Source organism: Podarcis gaigeae, assembly GCF_964106915.1.
Source record: "Podarcis gaigeae genome assembly, chromosome: 8".
NCBI classification, from domain to species: Eukaryota; Metazoa; Chordata; class Lepidosauria; order Squamata; family Lacertidae; genus Podarcis; species Podarcis gaigeae.
Window position 1 is genome coordinate 5235714 of NC_139684.1, and position 20652 is coordinate 5256365.

General features: G+C 46.8%; 2 protein-coding genes across 9 annotated transcripts in view; one reads left to right on the forward strand and one right to left on the reverse strand.

Annotated features, from left to right (window-relative positions):
* AAK1 (AP2 associated kinase 1) overlaps positions 1-17227 on the forward strand; it is a 111426-nt gene extending 94199 nt beyond the window's left edge. For all 8 annotated transcript variants that reach the window (XM_083753151.1, XM_083753150.1, XM_083753154.1 and 5 more), the window contains one exon: positions 10260-17227. In XM_083753151.1, coding sequence (XP_083609277.1) covers positions 10260-11386 — 1127 coding nt within the window. In that variant the 3' untranslated portion in view covers positions 11387-17227. The remainder of the gene's footprint in view (positions 1-10259) is intronic.
* The window catches only part of ANTXR1 (ANTXR cell adhesion molecule 1), a 268335-nt gene that overhangs the window by 48835 nt on the left and 198848 nt on the right, over positions 1-20652 (reverse strand). The gene's annotated exons all lie outside the window — the stretch shown is intronic.

Sequence of the window (20652 nt, forward strand, 5' to 3'; positions counted from 1 at the left end):
TCAATGATCCTTTGGGTCCCTTCCAACTCTACAATTCTATGTTTCTATGCTCAGCATCTCTTCACAATCAAAGCATTATTTTGAAGCTGTGCCAATGAACTGCTTATTCGGAACCACTTCAAGCAGGATCAGGGCAACTTATCATTCTCAGAAAGAATCTCCGCAAGTAGATAGCTTCCCTGATATTGCTCGGATCACCCCTGACCTTTGGCCTTGCTCCCTGGGGTTGGTAGGCATTGTGGTGCAGCAAGATCCAGTTGACGACACCTGTTCTAGGTAGCCCAGTGAACTGCAGTTTACCTTCAGGTTGCCCGTGTAGAAATGTTTCACTGCAAGTAGTGCCAAGCTCAGCCTGGCATGGTTAATGTTTGCTGTGCTCTCTTAGATGATAATTGGCAGTAGACCATGTAGTTAAAAGTTCAAAGTAAATTCTGTAGCCCATTGATCATAACACAGCACTGAGATGCTGATCCATGTCCCGCGACAGCCTTCATCAAGCTGATGCACTCCAGCATATGTTCTGGACTAATAATAGTAGTAATAATAATAATGAATAATTTTATTTATACCCCACCCTCCCCAACCAAGACCGGGCTCAGGGCGGCTAAAAACCAATAATAAAAACAAGTTGATTAAAATACAACATTAAAACAATTAAAACATTAAAATGCAGCCTCATCACAGGAGGAGAAAGGAAAAAAGAAAGGGGGGTGGGGAGGGAATCAAATTGATTCTAAGACAAAGGCCAGGCGGAACAACTCTGTCTTACAGGCCCTGCGGAAAGAAATCAGATCCCACAGGGCCCTGGTCTCATGAGACAGAGTGTTCCACCAGGCCGGAGCCAGTGTTGAAAAGGCCCTGGCTCTGGTTGAGGCTAATCTGACTTCCTTAGGGCCCGGGACCTCTAGGGTGTTGCTATTTATAGACCTTAAGGTCCTCTGTGGGGCGTACCGGGAGACTACAGCTCCCAGCCCAACCCCAGACAGCATAGCCATATAATTTCTAAACACCACTGAGAAATTCTGAATTAAAGCACCTGAAATAAATAAGTACAAAATGAACCTAGGGCTAACGGGATATGTAGCCCAAGACATCTAGCAGGCAGCAGTTTAGCAAAGGTTGCAGTGAACCATGTTCTGGCACAACTGCAATCTCTGAAAGAAGCGGGGAGATACTTAGTGTGATACTGCAAAGCTTTTCTGGAAGGAGGAGCTGCTCTTATCTTGTCAAAGGGTTGCCGTGGCCTGTTGCTTTTCGGACATGAGTGGAGAGCTATGCCGAGCAAGCAGAAACTGCTGCCTGCCCTCTGCAACAAACTGCCATGTAAGAACATTGAAGAGAAAGCACTGATCCTGATGGGGTACCCACAAGCCCATACAGCACCTCTTTCCTATGGCTCTGCCTTCCTCTTTACCCTGCGGATGATGCTTTCATCTGCAAGCAGATTAGAATATCACTCTTTAGGGGTGGGGTTTTGAAAACACAAGTGGAAACTGGTGCCTAGTAGCCATTAACTTGATGATGGAGACGGAGGTTCAAGCATGGAAAATGCCCAAAGTAATTTGGTGGTTTGTTTGCTTTTAATTGTGCTCCAAATATGCACCAGTATATTTGGTGCTGGATGGAAAGCAAATGGAAGCATGCCCTGCTCAGAGGAGCGTTCAGGATTCACCCTGACATCCCAGTTGCCATCTTAATGGCAGGCAGTTCTGTGGAAGTGAGAGTACAATGATCCAGAAAAGCTTTGTTGATGGAAGAAGAATTTTGAGGGAAGGGACCCAAGGAGAGGCAGGTTTCCTGATGGGTGAAGAAGGTAAAATTTGATACCAAGCACCTAGTTTACAAGATTTCAGATAGCTGTGCAAAACCCAGCCAGATGAGAGCCATCCCCTCACCAACTGATTCCCCTCCAGATGTTTTGAACTAGGGCTCCCATAAACCCCAGCATCATACAGCCATGCTGGCTGGGACTGTGAGTTGTTGCTGCTGCTGCTGTTTATTGGTCTCTCGTTTCCAAAAAATGAAACACTAAGCGACTTACAAAAATGTACACTAAGAATAAGTATAAAAACAAGAATAAAACAGCTTAAAATACACAAATTATATACAGTGGTGCCCCGCAAGACGAACGCCTCGCAAGACGAAAAACCCGCTAGACGAAAGGGTTTTTCTGTTTTGGAGGTGCTTCGCAAAACGAATTTCCCTATGGGGTTGCTTCACAAGACGAAAAAATCTTGCGTCCCCCAGCGTTTTTTTTTTGGTTTTTTTGCCCTTTTCCTAAGCCGCTAAGCCGCTTATCAGCTGTTCCGCTGATAAGCCGCTTAACAGCTGATCGCTGGAAGCCGCTTGACAGCTCTAGCACTAATCCGCTAAGCTGTCAATGGGCTTGCTTCGCAAGACGAAAAAACCGCTAGACGAAGAGAATCGCGGAACGGATTAATTTCGTCTAGCGAGGCACCACTGTATATAGATCCAGCTCCAAACTACCCTGCTAAAATTAAAGAGCCAAAGGCCTGGGTGAATAAAAATGTTTTTGCTGGGTGCCTATAAGAGAGTTAGTGATGGCAGCAAGCATGCCTCCCTGGGGAGAGCATTCCCTAAATGGGGGCCACTACTGAAAAGGCCCCTTCTTGTGTTGCCACCCTTCACATCTCCCTCAGAGGGGGCACCTCAGATGAATAATGTAGAGTCTAGGTTTGTTCACTTGGGTGGTGAGGGGCAGTTCTTGAGGGTACTGGGGTTTGTAGTCAGAAACATCTGGAGAGTACCAGGTTGGGGACGACTGGAGAAGACGGTGCAGGGTAAAGACGGGCCAGTAGAAGGCAGCTTTATAGTCATCCCTGAGCCCTTCCAACAGCGAAGCTTGTTGGTGACTATGTATCCAAAGAAGAAGATAAATCATTTGGACCTTTTCAGGTCTCCCGGGGCCAGTTCCTGAATTTTTACAGAATCTACCGTTTTCGTTTATTTAAATAAGTGGTTTACAAAAATGAAATTATTAGTAATAAAACTAACGGCAATAACTTAAACTTTTGAAAAGTTTGAGTAACAACAGACTGAAAACAGATTGAAACTTGCACCAGCTTTCTAAACATCCTTGTCTGAACAAGGATGCTTTTTTTGCAGGTGCCAAAAAAGTGCAATGTTGGTGCCTGGTATCGAGGCAGAGGGTGCCAAAGTGTAGGTGTCGCCCCACCATCACGTGAAGACCTAATTCCGTCTATGCTCCTGTAATTGTGGAGTGCCACAGTTTCCCTACTTGCGCTGCTTTGTTGTCTCAAAAAGAGGAGGCGGGAAGCATGTTTATGAAAAGAGAAGGTGTCAGTACATAGGAGGACACCACTTGGTCCAAGATGTGAGCTCATGAGTGCTTTCTTTGATGTCCTCGCGGCCTGAAGACATAGTCCCCACACCATCCTCATCAGATTAGTCCCCTGCAATATCGCTATCTCCACAGAAGACTGCACAATAAGGTGTGGCCTCCTGTGTCTCCCTCCAGGTCTTGTCGACCTACGGAAAGGTTCAGTTCGCTGTAGGCGCCTTTGCAGAGACAAAGGCATTCTCCTTAGGGGGAGAATGTTTCAGTGGAGCTGTCCACAGTACTGTTCTTTTTCCCCCCGAATAATATTTATTTAAGTTTTAAAATATTACAAAAAAAAGAAAAGAAAAAAACACAATACAGAAAAACAGGACATTTCCAAGAAAAAATGAAAAAAAAAATAAGGCAAAAACAGATAAAAAGGAAAAAAAAAATTAGAAAATACATACAATCAAAAAAGAAAAAAAAGAACAAGTTAAATCTTTAGATAATTTTCTTTCTATAACTTATTTCCTTGACCTCCTCACACCTCCCCTCTTTGTTTTCTAGTTTCAGCAAATCCTCTATCTTTGTTTTTATCCTAATAATTTATCTTAATATACTGTAATTTTCCATTCTCTCTTTCACCAATTAGCCATCCACTTTTACTTTATTTAATCTTATTTCTCATTAAAGCTGGTATATTTAAACTTATTCTCTTAAGACATTTCCCCTAAGGTCATAAAAATTCCATTCCACGATTTCTCCATCTCTCATTAAAAGCATTAAAAAAAACAACACTCGATATATACACTTTAAATTCCCAATTTTCTTTCACCGTCTCCCCTCCCCGGTCTCGGCCCATACCAATAGTACTGTTCTTGCCTGGGCTCCGGTTTGACTTGGCCTGGCCTGCCCTGCTTTGCCTTTGCCGGACACTGCCTGCTTCCCCTGTGAGTCTCAAGCTCCTACAGTGTAGGTGGAAGGTGGGCTGTGGCTCAGCGGCAGATCATCTGTTTTTCTTGCAGAGGGTTCTAGAGTCACTCCCTGGCATCTGCATGTAGTGGTTGGGAATACTGAGTGGATGGACTGATTGACTTGGTGTAAGGCAGTTCCCTAGGTTACAAAATATGCAGGCTTAGAACAGGGGGAAGCAACACCAGCTTAAGCTTTGCCATCCTGAGAGAGTAACTACAAAAAACACCCCAAAACTTTTTGCCTTTCAGAGCCCAAAGCCCAGGCTTCCTCAACCTCGGCCCTCCAGATACTTTTGGCCTACAACTCCCATGATCCCTAGCTAGCAGGACCAGTGGTCAGGGATGATGGGAATTGTAGTCTCAAAACATCTGGAGGGCTGAGGTTGAGGAAGCCTGCCAAAGCCCATCTCATTCTCAAACTGGAGGTTTTTTTGTCTCTCTGTCCCCAAATCTGTTTTTATTCTATTAGCGCGCACACACAGATCTTGTTTATATCTTGTTATAGCAAACCACCTTCACCCACAGTCGGATTAGTTTCTCCTGTTCAGAACAGTCAAGGAAAATCCAGCTGTTTCTTGACTAGTGAGTGAATACCCACTGGCCATTCTGAGTCATTAGTCAATAATTTGCTTGGTCATAGATATGGCTAGACCAACATCCCTAACCAATGCATCTGGGTTATGTAATTGAGTGTTTGGAATTAAAAACAAGTGTAAGGGTCCCTACACTGCTGTAAGTGTGTGTCCCCCTTTATTGTAGTGAATCCTTTTTGTGTTATTTAATGAAGGTAGCATCACTTTGCCTGTATGGGTAGGAATCAGTTTTTTGTTCTGTGTTAATATTAAATTTAGTGTACTCTAATAATAGGATCTAGTAATTACAGCAGGGGTGGGGCCCTCAAAGCCCTTCTACTTGGTCCTTGGGACTAGACCAGGCCCCCCGTTCTTCAGCCCTGCTTTGCGCTGTTGCCTGGCTCAAACACACCCTTGAACTGGGGTAATGCCTCTCCCTTGCCTGGATGGAGGGTTGTGAGTGTGCAGAAACCTCTGTGTATGTGTGTGTACCTTGTTGAACAAAGTCAAGAGGCACTTCTGTTTCCCTGCCCATTCTTGTTTATGTCTCTCCACACCCCAGAAAACTGCCCACAAGGCAACTTGGTCCTTGGGCTGAAAATGGTTCTGTGCCTCTGAATTACAGGGCGGACTCAGACATATTCTCAGAATGCTCACCAGTATGTTGTCTGCAGCAGCTTTCTCCAACCTGGTGCCTTCCAGATGTTTTGAGCTCCAACTCCCATCATTCCCATCCCACACAGCTGTATGTTGCTGTACTCCAAAACATCTGGTGAGTGCTATGTTAGGGAAGGCTGCTGTATAGGATTGCAGCCTGAGTCCCATAACTACTTCTTACCAATCATACCTGCTGGCTAGAAATGCTGTGCTGGAACCATCACAAAAATTCAAGCTGGGTATCACAGAAATGGGTCAGTATTCTAGACAGACCTTTAAACCGTCTCTTAGCTTTCTGCCCTTTCTCGTCTTGTCTGTAAAAAGCCAGTGTGGTGTAGTGGTTAAGAGCAGTAGTCTCGTAATCTGGTGAACCGGGTTCGATTCCCCGCTCCTCCACATGCAGCTGTTGGGTGACCTTGGGCCAGTCACACTTCTCTGAAGTCTCTCAGCCCCACTTACCTCACAGAGTGTTTGTTGTGGGGGAGGAAGGGAAAGGAGAATGTTAGCCACTTTGAGACTCCTTCGGGTAGTGATAAAGCGGGATATGAAATCCAAAACTCCTCCTCCTCTCTTGGTTTCTGGATCCTCCTTTCAGCACACTGGGCCTAGTTGCTCATCCCGTTGTCTTGGTCTTGCCCTTCAAGAGGGTCTCATCTATGCAAGAGGTGGGTGGCGGGTGGTGAACATCTCAGTGGCTCACCCATCAGTCTTCTGCATCCTGCAGTACCAAATGTATTCCGGACACATTATTGTTTTGATTATCTTACAATTAACTGGACAGTGCTCTTTATTCTCCCATGGACTATAGGCAGATGTATAGGAGGTTTTATGTTGTTACTGAGCTATGCAATCTAGATTGGATGAAGACCATGGGGAATCCGTTCCTCAGAATGCATTGTGTTCCTGCACAGTTCCCATTAAGTCCCATGAACTTGTGTGGGAGGCATTTGCAGGGAATTTAGAAAGCCTTGGCCCATCACATAGTTAGTCAGCCTTTCTGCCAAGGAACACAAAGCAGCGTGAACTTGGGTTCCCAGGCAATGAGGTTCTTAATATGCAATTTTGCAAGATGTTCCGCATCCTCACTGGGCTTCTCCTTCTGGTTTCAAAGTCTCAAGAGGCAGCTGACTAGTTGCAGGGCTGCCATTGTTGGTTTGAAACTTACCCAGGTCTCTGAAGTGCAGTAAAGCAAAATCCTTTCTGCAATTGCTGAAGAAGAAAATTTATTGCCAAGTTCTTCAAATGCTTGATCCCAGCACTGAGCAGGTCGCCATTCCGATTTGTATGGTGAAGATTTCTCTCCCTGGTCCTCATAGTATGGTTGCTGTATGTGCAGGAGGCCTAGGTATGCTGCAGACCGATTTGTGCACTCTTTTCTTTTTGAACTGCATTTTGTGTTTGTTTAATCCTTCTACCATTGCATAGTTGAAAAACAATATATTATGGCTATATGCAAGTACATATATCATTGCAGAGTCTAATTGTATAGAATAGATGAAATGCAATTGTGCAAGTACTGAACTGAACCAAAATGGGGCCTACTGAACTAGGCAATGGGTGGGCAATGGGGATTTTATGCAGGGGGATTGTGCAGATCAGATCTTCATATGGGGCACTTGTGTCAACTGCTGCTTTAGATGGTTGGCGGAGTGAAGGGCATCCTCTGCCAAGCATGTGGGAGAGCTGTATGGCACAGTGGTGGAAAGTAGCCTTGGCCCAAGGTGTTTTCCCTTCTGCAATATGGGGGTAATAAAGGGTAAGAAGGACTGAGCTAACATATGTCAAGCAATTGATAATGCTCTTAAAGCACTATATAAAAGCCAATGTTTTTTTTTTTTTATGAGGCTGGTGAAAATGAAATGTAGTTTGATTTCTGTTTTAGAGCTCCTTGCTCTGGAATGAAAGAGAGAGAACCCAGACATATTTCTCTTCCCACCACACACACACACACACCCACCCACCTTTCATAGCTTTAAAGTGACTTTCCTAGTTAGCACATCCACTAGGCTTGGAAGCAATGCCTGCTGCTGACCTGGAACACGGGGGAATGTCTTTCTAGTGGAATTAGTGAGCCTGAAAGTCGAAGGAAGCCTGCCGCTGGCTTTATTTGTATCCTGGCAAATATGACAAGCTAGTATTTAATGCAGATACACACACAGCCCCTCCGAAAGAGAGAATTTTAAAGGGCCTGTTCTTGCTTTTTAAATTCAAATGGCGCCCTTAGTTCCTAGCTGAACCTGCATCTCAGTTGGTTATAGCCAGAGCAACTGCTGATGATAGCCAGCTGAAGCCGTGACCCAATCCACTATTTCTCATATGCTCTCTTCTTCCTTTCCCCTTCAGCTTTTTTTGTGGTGGTGGACAGTTGCAAAGCTCATAGCTTTCTTTTGGGGAGGGGGATACCTGAACCTCTTGGAAAAAAATGCATATTACACACCCAACGTTCAGAGTGGTTGTGTTTCAGATTGGGGTTTTTCCCCTAGGGTGCTTTTTTGTTACTGCAGTGGGAATGATTTAAAATATAAAAGAGGGAGTCCTGTTAACGGAACGCTGCATATTGGCTTCAATAGGCTTTCTGTACAGCATGTTACATTGCCTCCCATTTCTTGCCTATGGTGGCCATGCACTTACAGTGTAATGTATCAAAGCTGATGGTCTCTCAATAAACAATCATTTTGATGCTTATCTTTGAAGTACTGTCTTTGATTATTGAGGGGGGAAAACTAGCTCCAGTGTCCTGAAAAGCAGGTGCCCTCCATTGGAATTCCCCCCCTCCAAAGAATGAACTACTTTCTCCCTCTTTTTTTAATTAAAAAACAGCAGCACAACAAGGACAGCCCTAGTCAATCTAAGTTAGGTTTGCAAAGCAAGAATTAATGCTCCAGGATCTCTTCAAACTGGAGGCATCGTCCACCTGTGCTCAGTGGTCTTGAGGACACAGCCTTGCTTAAGGATGTGTGAAGGGCCTGGCTAGATAAGAACAAGGTCTGCTAGTCCAGAATCCCCAAAACTGGCAGAGCATAGCCTGTGTCCCCAGGGGGGCTGTGATCTGCGCTTTGCCCTATAGACCACACAGGATTTGGTCCCTGTTCCCCGCCCTTCTAAAAGGGAGTGAGGCCCAAAATCCTGTTCCGTTATTTTAAAATGGATGATACCAAATGCGAACGCTTTGGGGATTTGGTTCTCAACGGTTTAGTTTTCATGTGCCTTTTTCCTGTCCTCTTGCTAACATGAGTCCTATGCCATGATAACCTGCTACTATTTCTTGGAAGGTAAGCTATCTTGTGTTCTGATGACTGTTTGTGTGATCCATCTGGCCTGGGAAAATAAATATGGATTCCTCCAGTGAGGTAATAAGAGAAAGTCCTTCCATTTCCCCTTCATTCTTCTACTTAACCAGGCATTAAACTTCTACTAGTTAATATGGCTTTGGACTGGATTGAGCCAACATTGCAGTGGTTCATGCCCCATTCCAGCCTTCCCCAGCCAGATGTTTTGCGCCACAACCCCCATTAGCCATCATGCAGCCATGTTGGCTGTGGAGCTGATAGGAAATGAACATCCGGAGGGTAGCAGGTTCAGGAAGGCTGCCATAATCTTTACAACTACCCAGTGGCGTAGCGTGGGTTGTCAGCACCCGGGGCAAGGCAAGTAATTTGCGCCCCCTAACCCGTGGATTTGCGCCCCCTAACCCTAACCCCCAGATGTTGCACCCGGTGCGGCCGGCCCCCCCTGCACCCCCCACGCTACGCCACTGCATCTACCAAGCTAGGGTGTAAATAGAATGGCCACCACCTGTGATTAGCAGCCATTGCTCTTTGAGCAAGTGGGCAAGCCGAAATCCCCAGCCTGTTTTATCCTCCTTTGCCAGCAAAAGATTAGCAGAGAATTTGAGTAGCTGGAGAACTGACCTCTCAGGAGTGTCTTCATGTCCTGGAATCCACTAGGATTGGTGGCCATTCTTTAGGGTTGCTCGCAAAATTAAAAATCCAAAACACTGTCACCTCCCTGCTAAATACTAAAACTCAGAGGAAAAGAACACCTCAGATTGGATTCATTCCAAGGCAGCAAATACAAATGTTTTCTTTTGCTCATATGGTTTGGATTCCCACCTCCCCACTACCACACTCAGCAACAACAATTTGTTGCTGCATAATGTGGGAGAGAACCAGTGGGGATTGTTGGCCATTGGGGGGGCAACAGGCAGGGAGACAGAGTGCTGAAAACTCTCTCGCCAGCTAATTGTGCACCCTGTTCAACCCCACACTTAGTTTCTCAACACTTAGCAGAATCTGACCACACTATTCTAGTTCCTTCACTCACCACTGCCGCCTTGTCTTCCTTGTTTCAAATTTATAAACACAAAACCAAAAGCGATGGTTGTGTGCTAGTGACCCTCAGCTGTGCAGATTTCTGTGTCTGCCATCCCACTCGCCACCCACTCCAGTCATATCCCGAGGTTTGAATGTCTGTGTATTTATAACATCCTCCATCTTTTTCCAACACACATTTTTTGTGGAGTCCTGAAATGTGAGAGGACATAGAGTCGTGTTCCAGTCTATGTGCTGTAATTTACTCGGCTTCATCTTTGCATATATTTATTTATTATTTCAAATGTATTTCTCCCTCCCTCCATTCCCCACCCCCACATTTGTGCTGCTGATTTTGGATCAACATCATAACACATCTGTGCCTTAGTTCTGCCAAGAGAATCCTAAGATCGGCAGGTTAACTCTCTTGTTTTATGCGTTGTAGGTCTGCAGGGGGAGCCAACCATCTATTTTGTGGTCAGCACTGAGCATGGCCCTGGAGTGTCTGCTGTTGGCTGCTTCCCGGTGAAGAAACGGCAGCCTGAGATGCTGGATGGAAGATCACGGAGCACGGAACACGGAGAAGAATCGGAGTACTTCTCGAGGGATGGTCCTTCCAGCAACAGCTCTTTCCACAGCAGTGAAGGGGAAGGGACGGACCATGAGGGGGACATCTTGGACTGCAGTGGGTCCAGGCCTCTCCTGATGGATTCCGAAGAGGAAGAGGAAGCTGATAAACTGAACCCTCAGCATCTGGAAAGGGGTAGCATTCCCCAAGAAGACCTTAATCTGCAAGTTCCCCAGAGCATGGGGGTGCAGCTTGATGCTTTCCAACAACCCCCCGGAGGAGCTTCGGACGAGAGAGACGTCTTTGCCACAGCTCCATTCCAAAGCTCCATGACTCTTCACGACGACCTGGACATCTTCGCCAAAGCGCCCTTTGTCTCTAAGGGCCACGGGCTGGCGAAGCAGCAGGATGAGGGCGACGTGTTCCTGCGGGCTCCCTTCACGAAAAAGAAGAGCCAGGAAGAGTTTATGCTGCACAGCGGGGCAAAGGAATCTCCTGTCTCGGCGGGGTTCTTGGGCTCTGCTGGAGCTCCCCAGTACACTTCCTTCCAGAACCTAGATACAGGGCTGCATGGCTCTCCTCTCTCGCAAGGTCAGTATTCTGTGGCCTCGCTGCCCCAGCCATCCAGTGCTCTCCCTCATTCTGCCAGAGCAAGCGAAGGCCCAGATCCTCCCAAAGATGCATCTCAAGAGCTGGGCAGCATCCCCAACGACACGCTCCAAGCGCACACACTCCCCCAAGACGTCCTCTTGGGTTTGAAGGCCAACCAGCCTTTCCGTCCACAGTCATTGGCAAAGTATTCCCGTCACTACAGCCCAGAAGGGGACCAGAGTGTCGGCGCCCAGCCCATCGCAGCTTACAAAGTGGTGTCTCAGACCAACAAGCAAGCCATAGCGGGGTCCGTTTCTATCGCCTCTCTTTCTTCCAGGACTAAAGAGCTGCCCAGCTCTGACCCATTCTCGTCAGCCCCCTTTCCTTCTAAACTGGGAAAGCAGAAACCCTAAATGGTTTCCGTTGTGACAGAAGGAGGAGGCAAGGCTTTGAATGCGTTATCCAGAGCCTACAAGCCTTTTGGGCAAAATTCACTCCGTACGTACCTAGAATGTCGAAACTACAGTCGCTGTGATACTCACCTGAATCATATGAAGCTGGTTTCAGGCTGTGAACGACTTCCAGCCTGTAAGGTTTATCACTTGCTTTTTAGATGCTCTTTCTCTCCTCACACTCCAAGTTCCCTCCCAGTGGGTCTTTTGTTTTTGTTTGGTTTTGGGTAATTATTTAAGCCAGGGAACACATGGGACAGAACTGATTACCTCTTGATAGTAGCACCCATTAAGGATTACAGAACATATCAACAGCACACCAAGAATGTTTCAGAAATGCTAGCTGGGTGGGACATTATTTAATTTTTCTAAGCAAGAGAGAAGGATAAGCACACTTTTATTTTAGTTGCTACTAATGAATCTTCCCTTAAAACCCGTAACTGTCAGTTTGTAACAGAAGTCTTGTTCTGCAATGTGTGTTTAAGCCCTCCCCACAAAAGGCAATTAATGTCTGGGTGTCTTAAACCCTATTGGTTCTAAGTGACAGTGACTCTGTTCTGACCGTTGTGGACCAAGTTATACCCTCTGTGGAAATGGTAAGTGAAATGCAGAAAGCGTGGGAAACGGAGTTGGCTTTTGCATGTTCCCAAAGGGAGGGCTTGACTTTCCCACCTGCCATGCCTAGTTTGCAAAGCCAGTTTTCTGTCAGTGAAACAGATCTATACCCAGATGCCACCCCTGAGGAGCATCCCCCGGGCTCCTCTTCTGCGCATAGAGAGGAAAGCAGCTCCCTAGTCTGGCCCTCAACACTTCCACATACAGCATGCACTCCCTTTTCAGAGGTTGCACCAATTGTGCACCCCTGTTGCGGATGGGCCCCATGGGTTTGCTGACAATGAGGGCGGTGCAGCCACCTCTCATGCACTTTCTATAAACTGGGGGCAGGAATGACAATGAGTGAGCAGGACTCCAGCGCATTGATGGGTTGGGTTCTAAACACACATGAGCTAATCAACAAGAACTTCCAGTGCAGTTACTTTTCTGGCGCACCTGGAGCTGACAGTGCTCAAACATCCCTTGCTTTGTTTTCTGTCTCTTGGGGGGGCGGGGCGCAATGCTTTGAATCTCCAGCAGGCTTGAAAATAAAGAAGGGATGTTGTGACAAAGATGGCCGTAGAGTGGTGTGGAAAGTGTTAATGTTAATTCCGCTGACCTCAGTGACGCTGTGACAGTTCTTGATGGCTTAAAATCTGATTCTACATTCAAGGTCCAACGATTGAATGGTAACTTTTGTGAGTCTTCACTACCTGCTGTTTTATGAAGGACAATCTTGTGGTTTTTAACAGACAATCCAAGAAGCTGATGCATCACTTGTGAGAGAAATCCTTGTGAACTATTGAAATGTAATGGCAAGTTGACTTAACGGTAGTCAATTTTGTTGAACTGTGCCTTTAAGGGAAAGGTGTCCTCACATCCTGTGGCCAGACACAGACGTTCGGAATTACCCTGCCACCTCTTTTACCTCACATTCTTACAAAGGAATCTTTAAGTGCCCCCTGTCTGAAAGGGCCTTGCCTGCCAATTGTCAGAGGCAGCCCTGCCCTAAAGTCAAGTGATGACAATTTGGAGGTGGTTCTAAGATGGACCTGGCCCAGGGGACACACTTCACCAGGCAGTTCTTCATGGCAACCTTTCCATTGAAATGCATGAGGACCTTCTTGTGCAGTCTCCGTCGCTTTGAATGGGGCTGGCACAGGAGAGCTTTCCGGCAGATGGTGCTTTGTGTCCATTGGAGAAGAGGGTGGCCTTTGAATTTCCTGTCTCAGGCACCTAAATATATTGGGCAAATCCCAGCTATGAATCATGAGCATGGCTAGCTGGCTGGTCTCCCCCACTCCAAAGATTTTATCCTCTGCTTATGTGTTAACTGTTTGGTTAGGAGGGGTGGGGTGGGGAACCTTAGTTGCTCTTGGTGGGACTGTATTTTATGGTTAAGGACCTGCTTGAAAGTCCTCAGACTCCGAAAGGGTCCTTAATGACTCAAGATCTTTCCTATTCTTTTGGTACTTTCAAATGAATTCTATAGCACTTTGTTACTCCAAATGGGGACATTTGGTAGGGTGGTGGCTTGAGGCAGGCTTTTTAAAAGTTTAGGAGACAGATGTGAAGGCCTTAACTGTTTTTTGACATGCAACTTGTGAATCTGTTTCCTTGCTCCTTACTGCCAGCTGGGAGTCCTTGCACCTTTGAGGACGTTCCAGTCTGATAATGATCACGAAAAGGTTCTTTCAGTCAAGAGTCCAACCGACTGGCAGAGGAAGCGATGTAGACTGTTAAAGCAGAAGATCTGCCCCAAGGGAATCACACGCTTGCTCAGCGCTTCACGAGAGCAGCCTGCTCCTGTTTGGGCTGTGTGGCCCTGCATCTTGAATACATTCACTTGGACTATCCCAGCATCTTTAGGCTAGTTTGGATGTACCTCTGTCATTGTGCAAAAAGTCCTTCCTGCAAGTTTTCATGGCCCATCCGTCTTGCTGTAGAGGCAGGACACAGTTTACCAAAAAGCTTGGACTCTGGATACTCTTCTTGTGAACTCAAGCGCTGCATTTGCTGTGAGTCCTTGCTGAAAAGTCAATCTTCATGCTGCACCTACCTCTACCCTTTAAGCAGATGCTGGCGTGCCTATGTTTCTTGTTGTCTGATTGGTTTTTCACATCTTTTGCTGTAGTACTTGTGCAATTGATAATGGCTTGCAGGGAGAAGCAAAGAGGAATTTGATGCTGCTTAATACCCTGCTGTGAGGTGGGGGAAATAATTCTTGGGAAATGTGCTCACACAGACTTTTGTGCCTCCATTGTTCAAAACATAGGCGACCGAGCAAACATCATTTTGAGCTTGCCTTTTTAAACAAACAAACAAACAAACAAACAAACCTAGATGATTACTTATCTGCTGTGTCTTCGCAGGTTTTTTTAAAAATATATAAATCAAATCAAGAAGACACCTTTAGGAAGCCATGCTCTGTTTCTCTGTGAAGTGTTCGCTAACCCATACATTGGAAGTTTAACTTATTTTTGTGTGTGTGTATTGGAGAAGAGAACTTAGGTGCTAGAATGAGGAAATTAAGAAATGCAGAAGATTTCATCCTTGCAGTGTTATAGATTCCAGTGTAAAATTCCAAGATAGAGTGTAGCCCGTACTCTGTTGATGGCATCCGGCAGCTCAGCGATGAACTCTCCTTGATTCAGGGGGATGCATATTCAGTAGGAATAAACAGAAGCTGGAGCTAATTAGATTGCTGTTGAAGTCAGTGGCATTTGACCAATGACAAATAGTATTTCCAGTTCTAATTCTGCTCCTCCTGAAGGAAGTCAAGGCACTTGTTACAGTCAGTCCCAAAACTGCTGCCAGTATTAGTCGGGTGCTTTTAAACTGTTACGAAAACCCTACGTCACTCCACAAATAGTTTTTGAAGGAATGCATTTTGCTTAGTTGTTTCCCTATCCTTGTTGAACAAGACGGTACTTCAGCAGAGTTGTAAGTCACGGCCAAAGACCAAAGCACAGTTAGGCTCTAGCCCTCATAAGAAGCTCCATGGATGGGGTAGTTCCTCTCTTCTCCTCACCTATGTGAGAATGCACTTCATTCTCTGGAAAGTAAGGGGCACTTAGCCATTTAAAAACTAGCTTCCCCCTCATATGTGCTCACATTCCTAGGTGAGTCAACTTGAAATGTTGGGGTCACGTTCCTGCTGACCATGTGGGTTTGCTTCCCACCCTCATTTTCTCCACCCCCAGTGCTTTGGATTACAACCACCCATGAACCCCGGCATCATATGGTCACGCTAGCTGGGACTGATGGGAGTTGTGGTGCAAAACATCTGGAGGGCACCAGGTTGGAGAAAGCAGAGCTGCGAGACTGTGACTTGCACGAAGGGGCTGAGTGGTGATTCCTGGCCCCACCTGTTCTTGTGCACGTCTTCCTGGCTCACCAAGTGTTGCGCATCCCACAGAGAGAGACCTTCAGCTGAAAGTTTGCCCTACAGCCCTGGCATAGCAAAAGCCTGGGTGGTTTCCCCTCTCTGTTTTATAAGGTTGCTTAGTAGATTTAGACAATCTTAATAAACTATTCAGTAGAGTAATCTGAGTGAAGCTTAATGACACTGTCATGAAGCTGGTGTTCTTCTGCAACACTGCAGAACTACACAGCAGCAATTGCGTCTGGGCGATCGTCTGCTTAGATGTGATGCCATATCACTTGATTCCAGCAGGGCTTACATAGGAGTTGCACCTCCCAGTCAAATCAGTGCAGCTAGGAATGTGTTTCATGGGTCTTGGTCAGCGGATGTGGAGCCATTGAGCTCCACTTTTCCCTCATGCAAATCATCTGAGCACCTTTCAGGTGGTTCAGATAGTTTCAGGTGGTTCATTAAAACCTCCCTAGTGTTGCCCTTCCAGTTCTGCACAGTGTTACTCCCTGTGTAGGTCTTGCTTCTCTGGTTAAGCTTTGAGTTGGGATCTGCTTCCTGGCACTGTGGCAGCTTTGTCTGTGGGGTGGCTGGTGGGTGGGCCCTATTGAAGAGCAGAAAGTTTAATTTTCCTGTTCCATTCTGGGGTTGGACAGGATCCCCTTGGGATTTTATGTCTCAGGTGCCCGAAGGATTTCAGCCCAGTACAGTTTACCGCTAAAAGATTATGGCTTTCAATCCGAGAGAGAGAGAGAGAGATCTGGTTGTCTTTCTTCTCTCCTTTGTGGAACTGCTCCCAGTTTAAACCGGGTTCATGTTGGCTGACTGAGGCAGAAAAGGGAGAGGTTTAGCTCCCAAGAACACTGGTTTTCCTCCTGAGGTTCCCTTCTCCCTTTCCCACCTCTTCTCCACCACCACCCCTGCCCACACCCCCATCACAGTTGGGCTTGTGGGTCGCTGCCTCATGTTTGGGATCAGCGTTAAAGCCACAGGGCTATGAGATCAACCACACTGAAGGAACACACAGATTTCCATGGATTCAGCTCCCACCAAAGAACTCGCATGCTGCAAAGGTTTCCCCGCCTTCCTCCTTTCCTATGTTTGGTGGTTTTTAGATGTGTGTCTTGGGTGTAGTGACATTTCCTTCCATAAGTGTTTTTGACACAAGGATACCTTGTGTGTCTCTGCTGTTGGAGCCATCCCTGCATCTGGACTTGGCCTGTCATGATGCTACAACGACTGCAGCCGATTAGAATGGCGGCCGTTTTGTTCTTTCCTGTCTCTGTGTGTACACTGGGAACATTTTTACCTTTGTAACACTAGTCAGCTGTGATATCAGAGAGCCAGTCTCCCAGTAGCTATTTCTTTCTTTCGTTTTTTTAAAAAAGGGATTATTTCTAGTAAAGGAAGGCCCAGTGGTAATTGGATCGAAACACCTGGCCCCAGAGGTGAAATTGCAAATTGGAAGAGGGAAATCCGTGTGCAGATAATAAAAGAGAATTGTGACTCATTCTAAAAGGCAGCTCTAATTGTCTTTAATGTCCTGGCAGCTTGAGGAGGTCCTTTGAGAGGGTCGCACCCTTCTGCTGCTGCTAATCTGGAATTGTCTCTGTGTGCAGTTATGAGTCATGAGACCAAGGCTTTGACTCCAAACTCCTCTTGATACAGTCAGAACTCAACAGTGTTGGATATACCTCTCTGATATGATAAACTGTTTGGAGGCTGGAGTATATATATATATATATATATTCCCATTCTGGTTGCATTAAGTCTTTTATGAAGAAATGTTAGCGCTGGGAACTTGTATGCTTTATTAAAAACTATCTGATTCAAACGTCCTCATCTTGCTGTGTGCTTCTTCTTGCTCATAAGAGTTTTTCCGACAGCTTAAATGCAAAGGATGTGTCCGTATAAACTTGTTGATTTTCTGCAAATGCCAAGGGGGACGAAACCAAGAGCTAACTCGAAAACTATCCACCATTTCCTCACAAATGTTTTCAGCCGGGCTGAAATTTCATCTCTCCCCAACGAAGTTTCAGCGCACCTTAAAAAAATATTTGCCAGCAAGTTTACATTCCTCTTCCTATCACTCACTGTCAGTTGCCTTCACTTGCTCTTAGTGATGGTCCATGTGGTCAAAGCTCATTGGGTGTAAGAACACCAGCAGAGCCTGCTATCCAGCATCCCTTAAGCAGGACCCAAGCACAAGAGCTCTTTCCCCTCCTGCGGTTTCCAGCAGTTGGTATTGAGAAGCATAGCTAACCAGACATTTTGGCACCTGAAGCAGACTCCAAAATGGTGCCTTCCTCCCCACAAGGGAAGATTTACTCCAGGAACAGAGCTGGGGTAGGAGAAAGATTGGGATTTACTGCCTGGTGGATCCTGCCACCTGAGGCAGTCGCCTCACCTTACCTCATGTGTGAGCTGGCCTTGGCTACCTCCAACTGGGGAGGCAGAGCATAGCCATCATGTCTAGTAGCCACCAAAAGCCTCAGCCTCTCCTCCATGAATTTGTCTAATCCTTTTAAAGCAGGGGTCAGCAAACTTTTTCAGCAGGGGGCCAGTCCCAGACCTTGTGGGGGGGCAGATTATATTGGGGGTGGGGAATGAACGAATTCCTATGCCCCACAAATAACCCAGAGATGCATTTTAAATAAAAAGGCACATTCTACTCATGTAAAAACACGCTGATTCCAGGACCGTCCATGGGCAGGATTTAGAAGGTGATTAGGCTGGATCTGGCCCCCCAGCCCTTAGTTTCTTACCCATGCCCTAAGCCAGGGGTCAGCAAACCTTTTCAGCACGGGGCCTGTCCACTGTCCCTCAGACTTTTTGGGGGGCCGGACTATATTTTGGGGGGGGGGCACAAATAACCGAGAGATGCATTTTAAATAAAAGCACACATTCATGTAAAAACACCAGGCAGGCCCCACAAATAACCCAGAAACGCATTTTAAATAAAAGGGCACATTCTACTCATGTAAAAACACACTGATTCCCGGACCGTCCGTGGGCAGGATTTAGAAGGTGATTGGGCGGCTGAGCAGGATTTAGAATGCAGATCCGGCCCCCGGGCCTTAGGTTGCCTACCCATGTTTTAAAGCCACCCAGGTTTGAGGCCATCACTGCCTCCTATGGGAGCGAGTGCCATAGTTTTAACTATGAGTTGTGTGAAGAAGAACTTTATCGATCCTGAATCTTCCAACGTTCATCTTCATTGGATGTGCACAGGTTGTAGTATATGCAACTTCATCGAACCATCTTGTGCCTCACACGATTTAGGAGAGTCTCACAGGTGGCTTGCCCAGGAAGGAAGCTGCAGCAGTAGTGAACTCCTCAACCAGCAACTGTGGGGCGGTGGGGATTATACCCTCCAACATTTCTCCGATGAAAATACCACCCAGTAGTTAGGGGTGTGGTTTCTACTGCACAAGCCTTCGGCTCCATTAAGAATGTCACAGCTCAGCTGTTATTTCACCCAATGCTGTTGCAGAGGAAATTGCATGTGCTTTGATCTATAGCAGGGTGATTGGCAGCCTTTGATGCCATGCCTACCCTCTGCAGTCCTTGAGTTGCCTTCCCAGAGTTGGCTAAGCAAGGTGCTGGACTTTGGGCAGGAGGCATGAGGCTCTGAGAGGGTCATAGAGTCCTCCCTTCTTCCTAAAGTCTAGTTAGCACTTTCCCATCTTTGAGAATGAGGTAGGAGGACTCTAGGACCCTGCCAAATCCTCACATCTCCCTTCCAAAGCCCAGAGCCTCACTTAGCCAGCTTTGGGAAGGGAGCATGAGGGTGGATTGGGGGGGGTGTCAAATAATGGCCGCTCCACCCTCCTCCCCACACATAAGAAGGCAGTGTGCAGCCCATGGGTTCCATTTCAAAGTACTCTTGCCACCACTTGGTCTGAAAAGTTGGGCCAGCCTGATATCTATAGCCTATCCCTGACTACGGGTCCTGTCAGCTAGGGATGATGGGAGTTGTAGTCCCAAAACATCTGGAAGGCCGAGCTTGCCTATGCCTGATCTATAGCCTGCACATGAAAAGGTATAAAACTTTGAGTGTGAAAGTCCTCAGACTGTCTTAATGTTTGTGCAGGAAAAACCCAGCCTTGAGCTAGGCTGATAGGAGACAGCACCTTGTTCTTCTCACTGAACCAGATATCCAGCTCTGATAATGCAGGCCTGCTTCCCTCTGAGAACGTGACAGTTTCTACGCACATGTAAAGCTAAGGCAAGGAAAAGCCTTATGTGAAATGTATAGGCTCCACTTTTGCGGGTGGTTTGGCGGCGGCAGCAGCAGCTGTTCTGACCAAGTAAAGACATGTCAGACAGACGCCACCAGAGTTACACACAAACATTTGCGAGTTTGACAAAGAGGACAACAACAAATACATGAAGCAAACCATTCCAGCACCTCTACCCTTCTGCTGATGCTGCCTACAGTAAAGGAAAGCGGAGCTGTGGACTTGAATCCCACAGCAGAAGCTTGTGCTGCTACTTCTTCAAGTCCTCTTGTCACCCTCGAGCCCCTCAATGTGCATCAAGCCTGCCTGCAAGTGATGTGTCCCACATCAGAGACATTATGTTTCCTTGTGGGGCTATGAGAGCAGTCACAGCGGCTTTCTAGTTACAGAGAGACTGGTCTCAGGCATAAGGTTTCACCTCCTGGGCTTAGGCCATAACTAGAGCCATCTTTCCCGTACGGCTTAGTGGTTCATTGAGCCAGGGTGCCGACCTCTCAGGGGCGCCCCAGCGAGTGGGGGAGCTGAGCAGCTTTGCCGGCGGCCTCCCCTTTCCCCGCGCACCCGTCAGCTGCTCCCCATCAACCATATGGCTGTTGGACGTGCAGCTTGCCTCCCAAGCCTCCGCGGGAGGAAAGCAATCCCTGCAGAAGCTTAGGGTGGAAGCTGCGCCCCGCTAACTATATGGCTGGCAATGCGCAGCTCCCCCCCCCCTCACTATCCGTGGTAATTTGGGGGGCTCTGAGTGGATATTTGCACCCCGGCAACACATCTGCTAAACACAGCCCTGGCCATAACCCTCTGCACATTTATCTAGGATTAAGCTACATTGGTGTGCAGGCTTCTGAGTAAGTAAACCAAGAGAAACACAGAACTGTAGAGTTGGAAGGGGCCCTGGGGAGCCCAGCCCCCTGCCATGAAGGAATCACAGCTCAAGAATCCCTGGCAGGTGGCCACCCAGCCTCTGTTTAAAAACCTCCCAATGAAGGAGAGTCCACCGCCTTCCAAGGGAGTCCATTCCA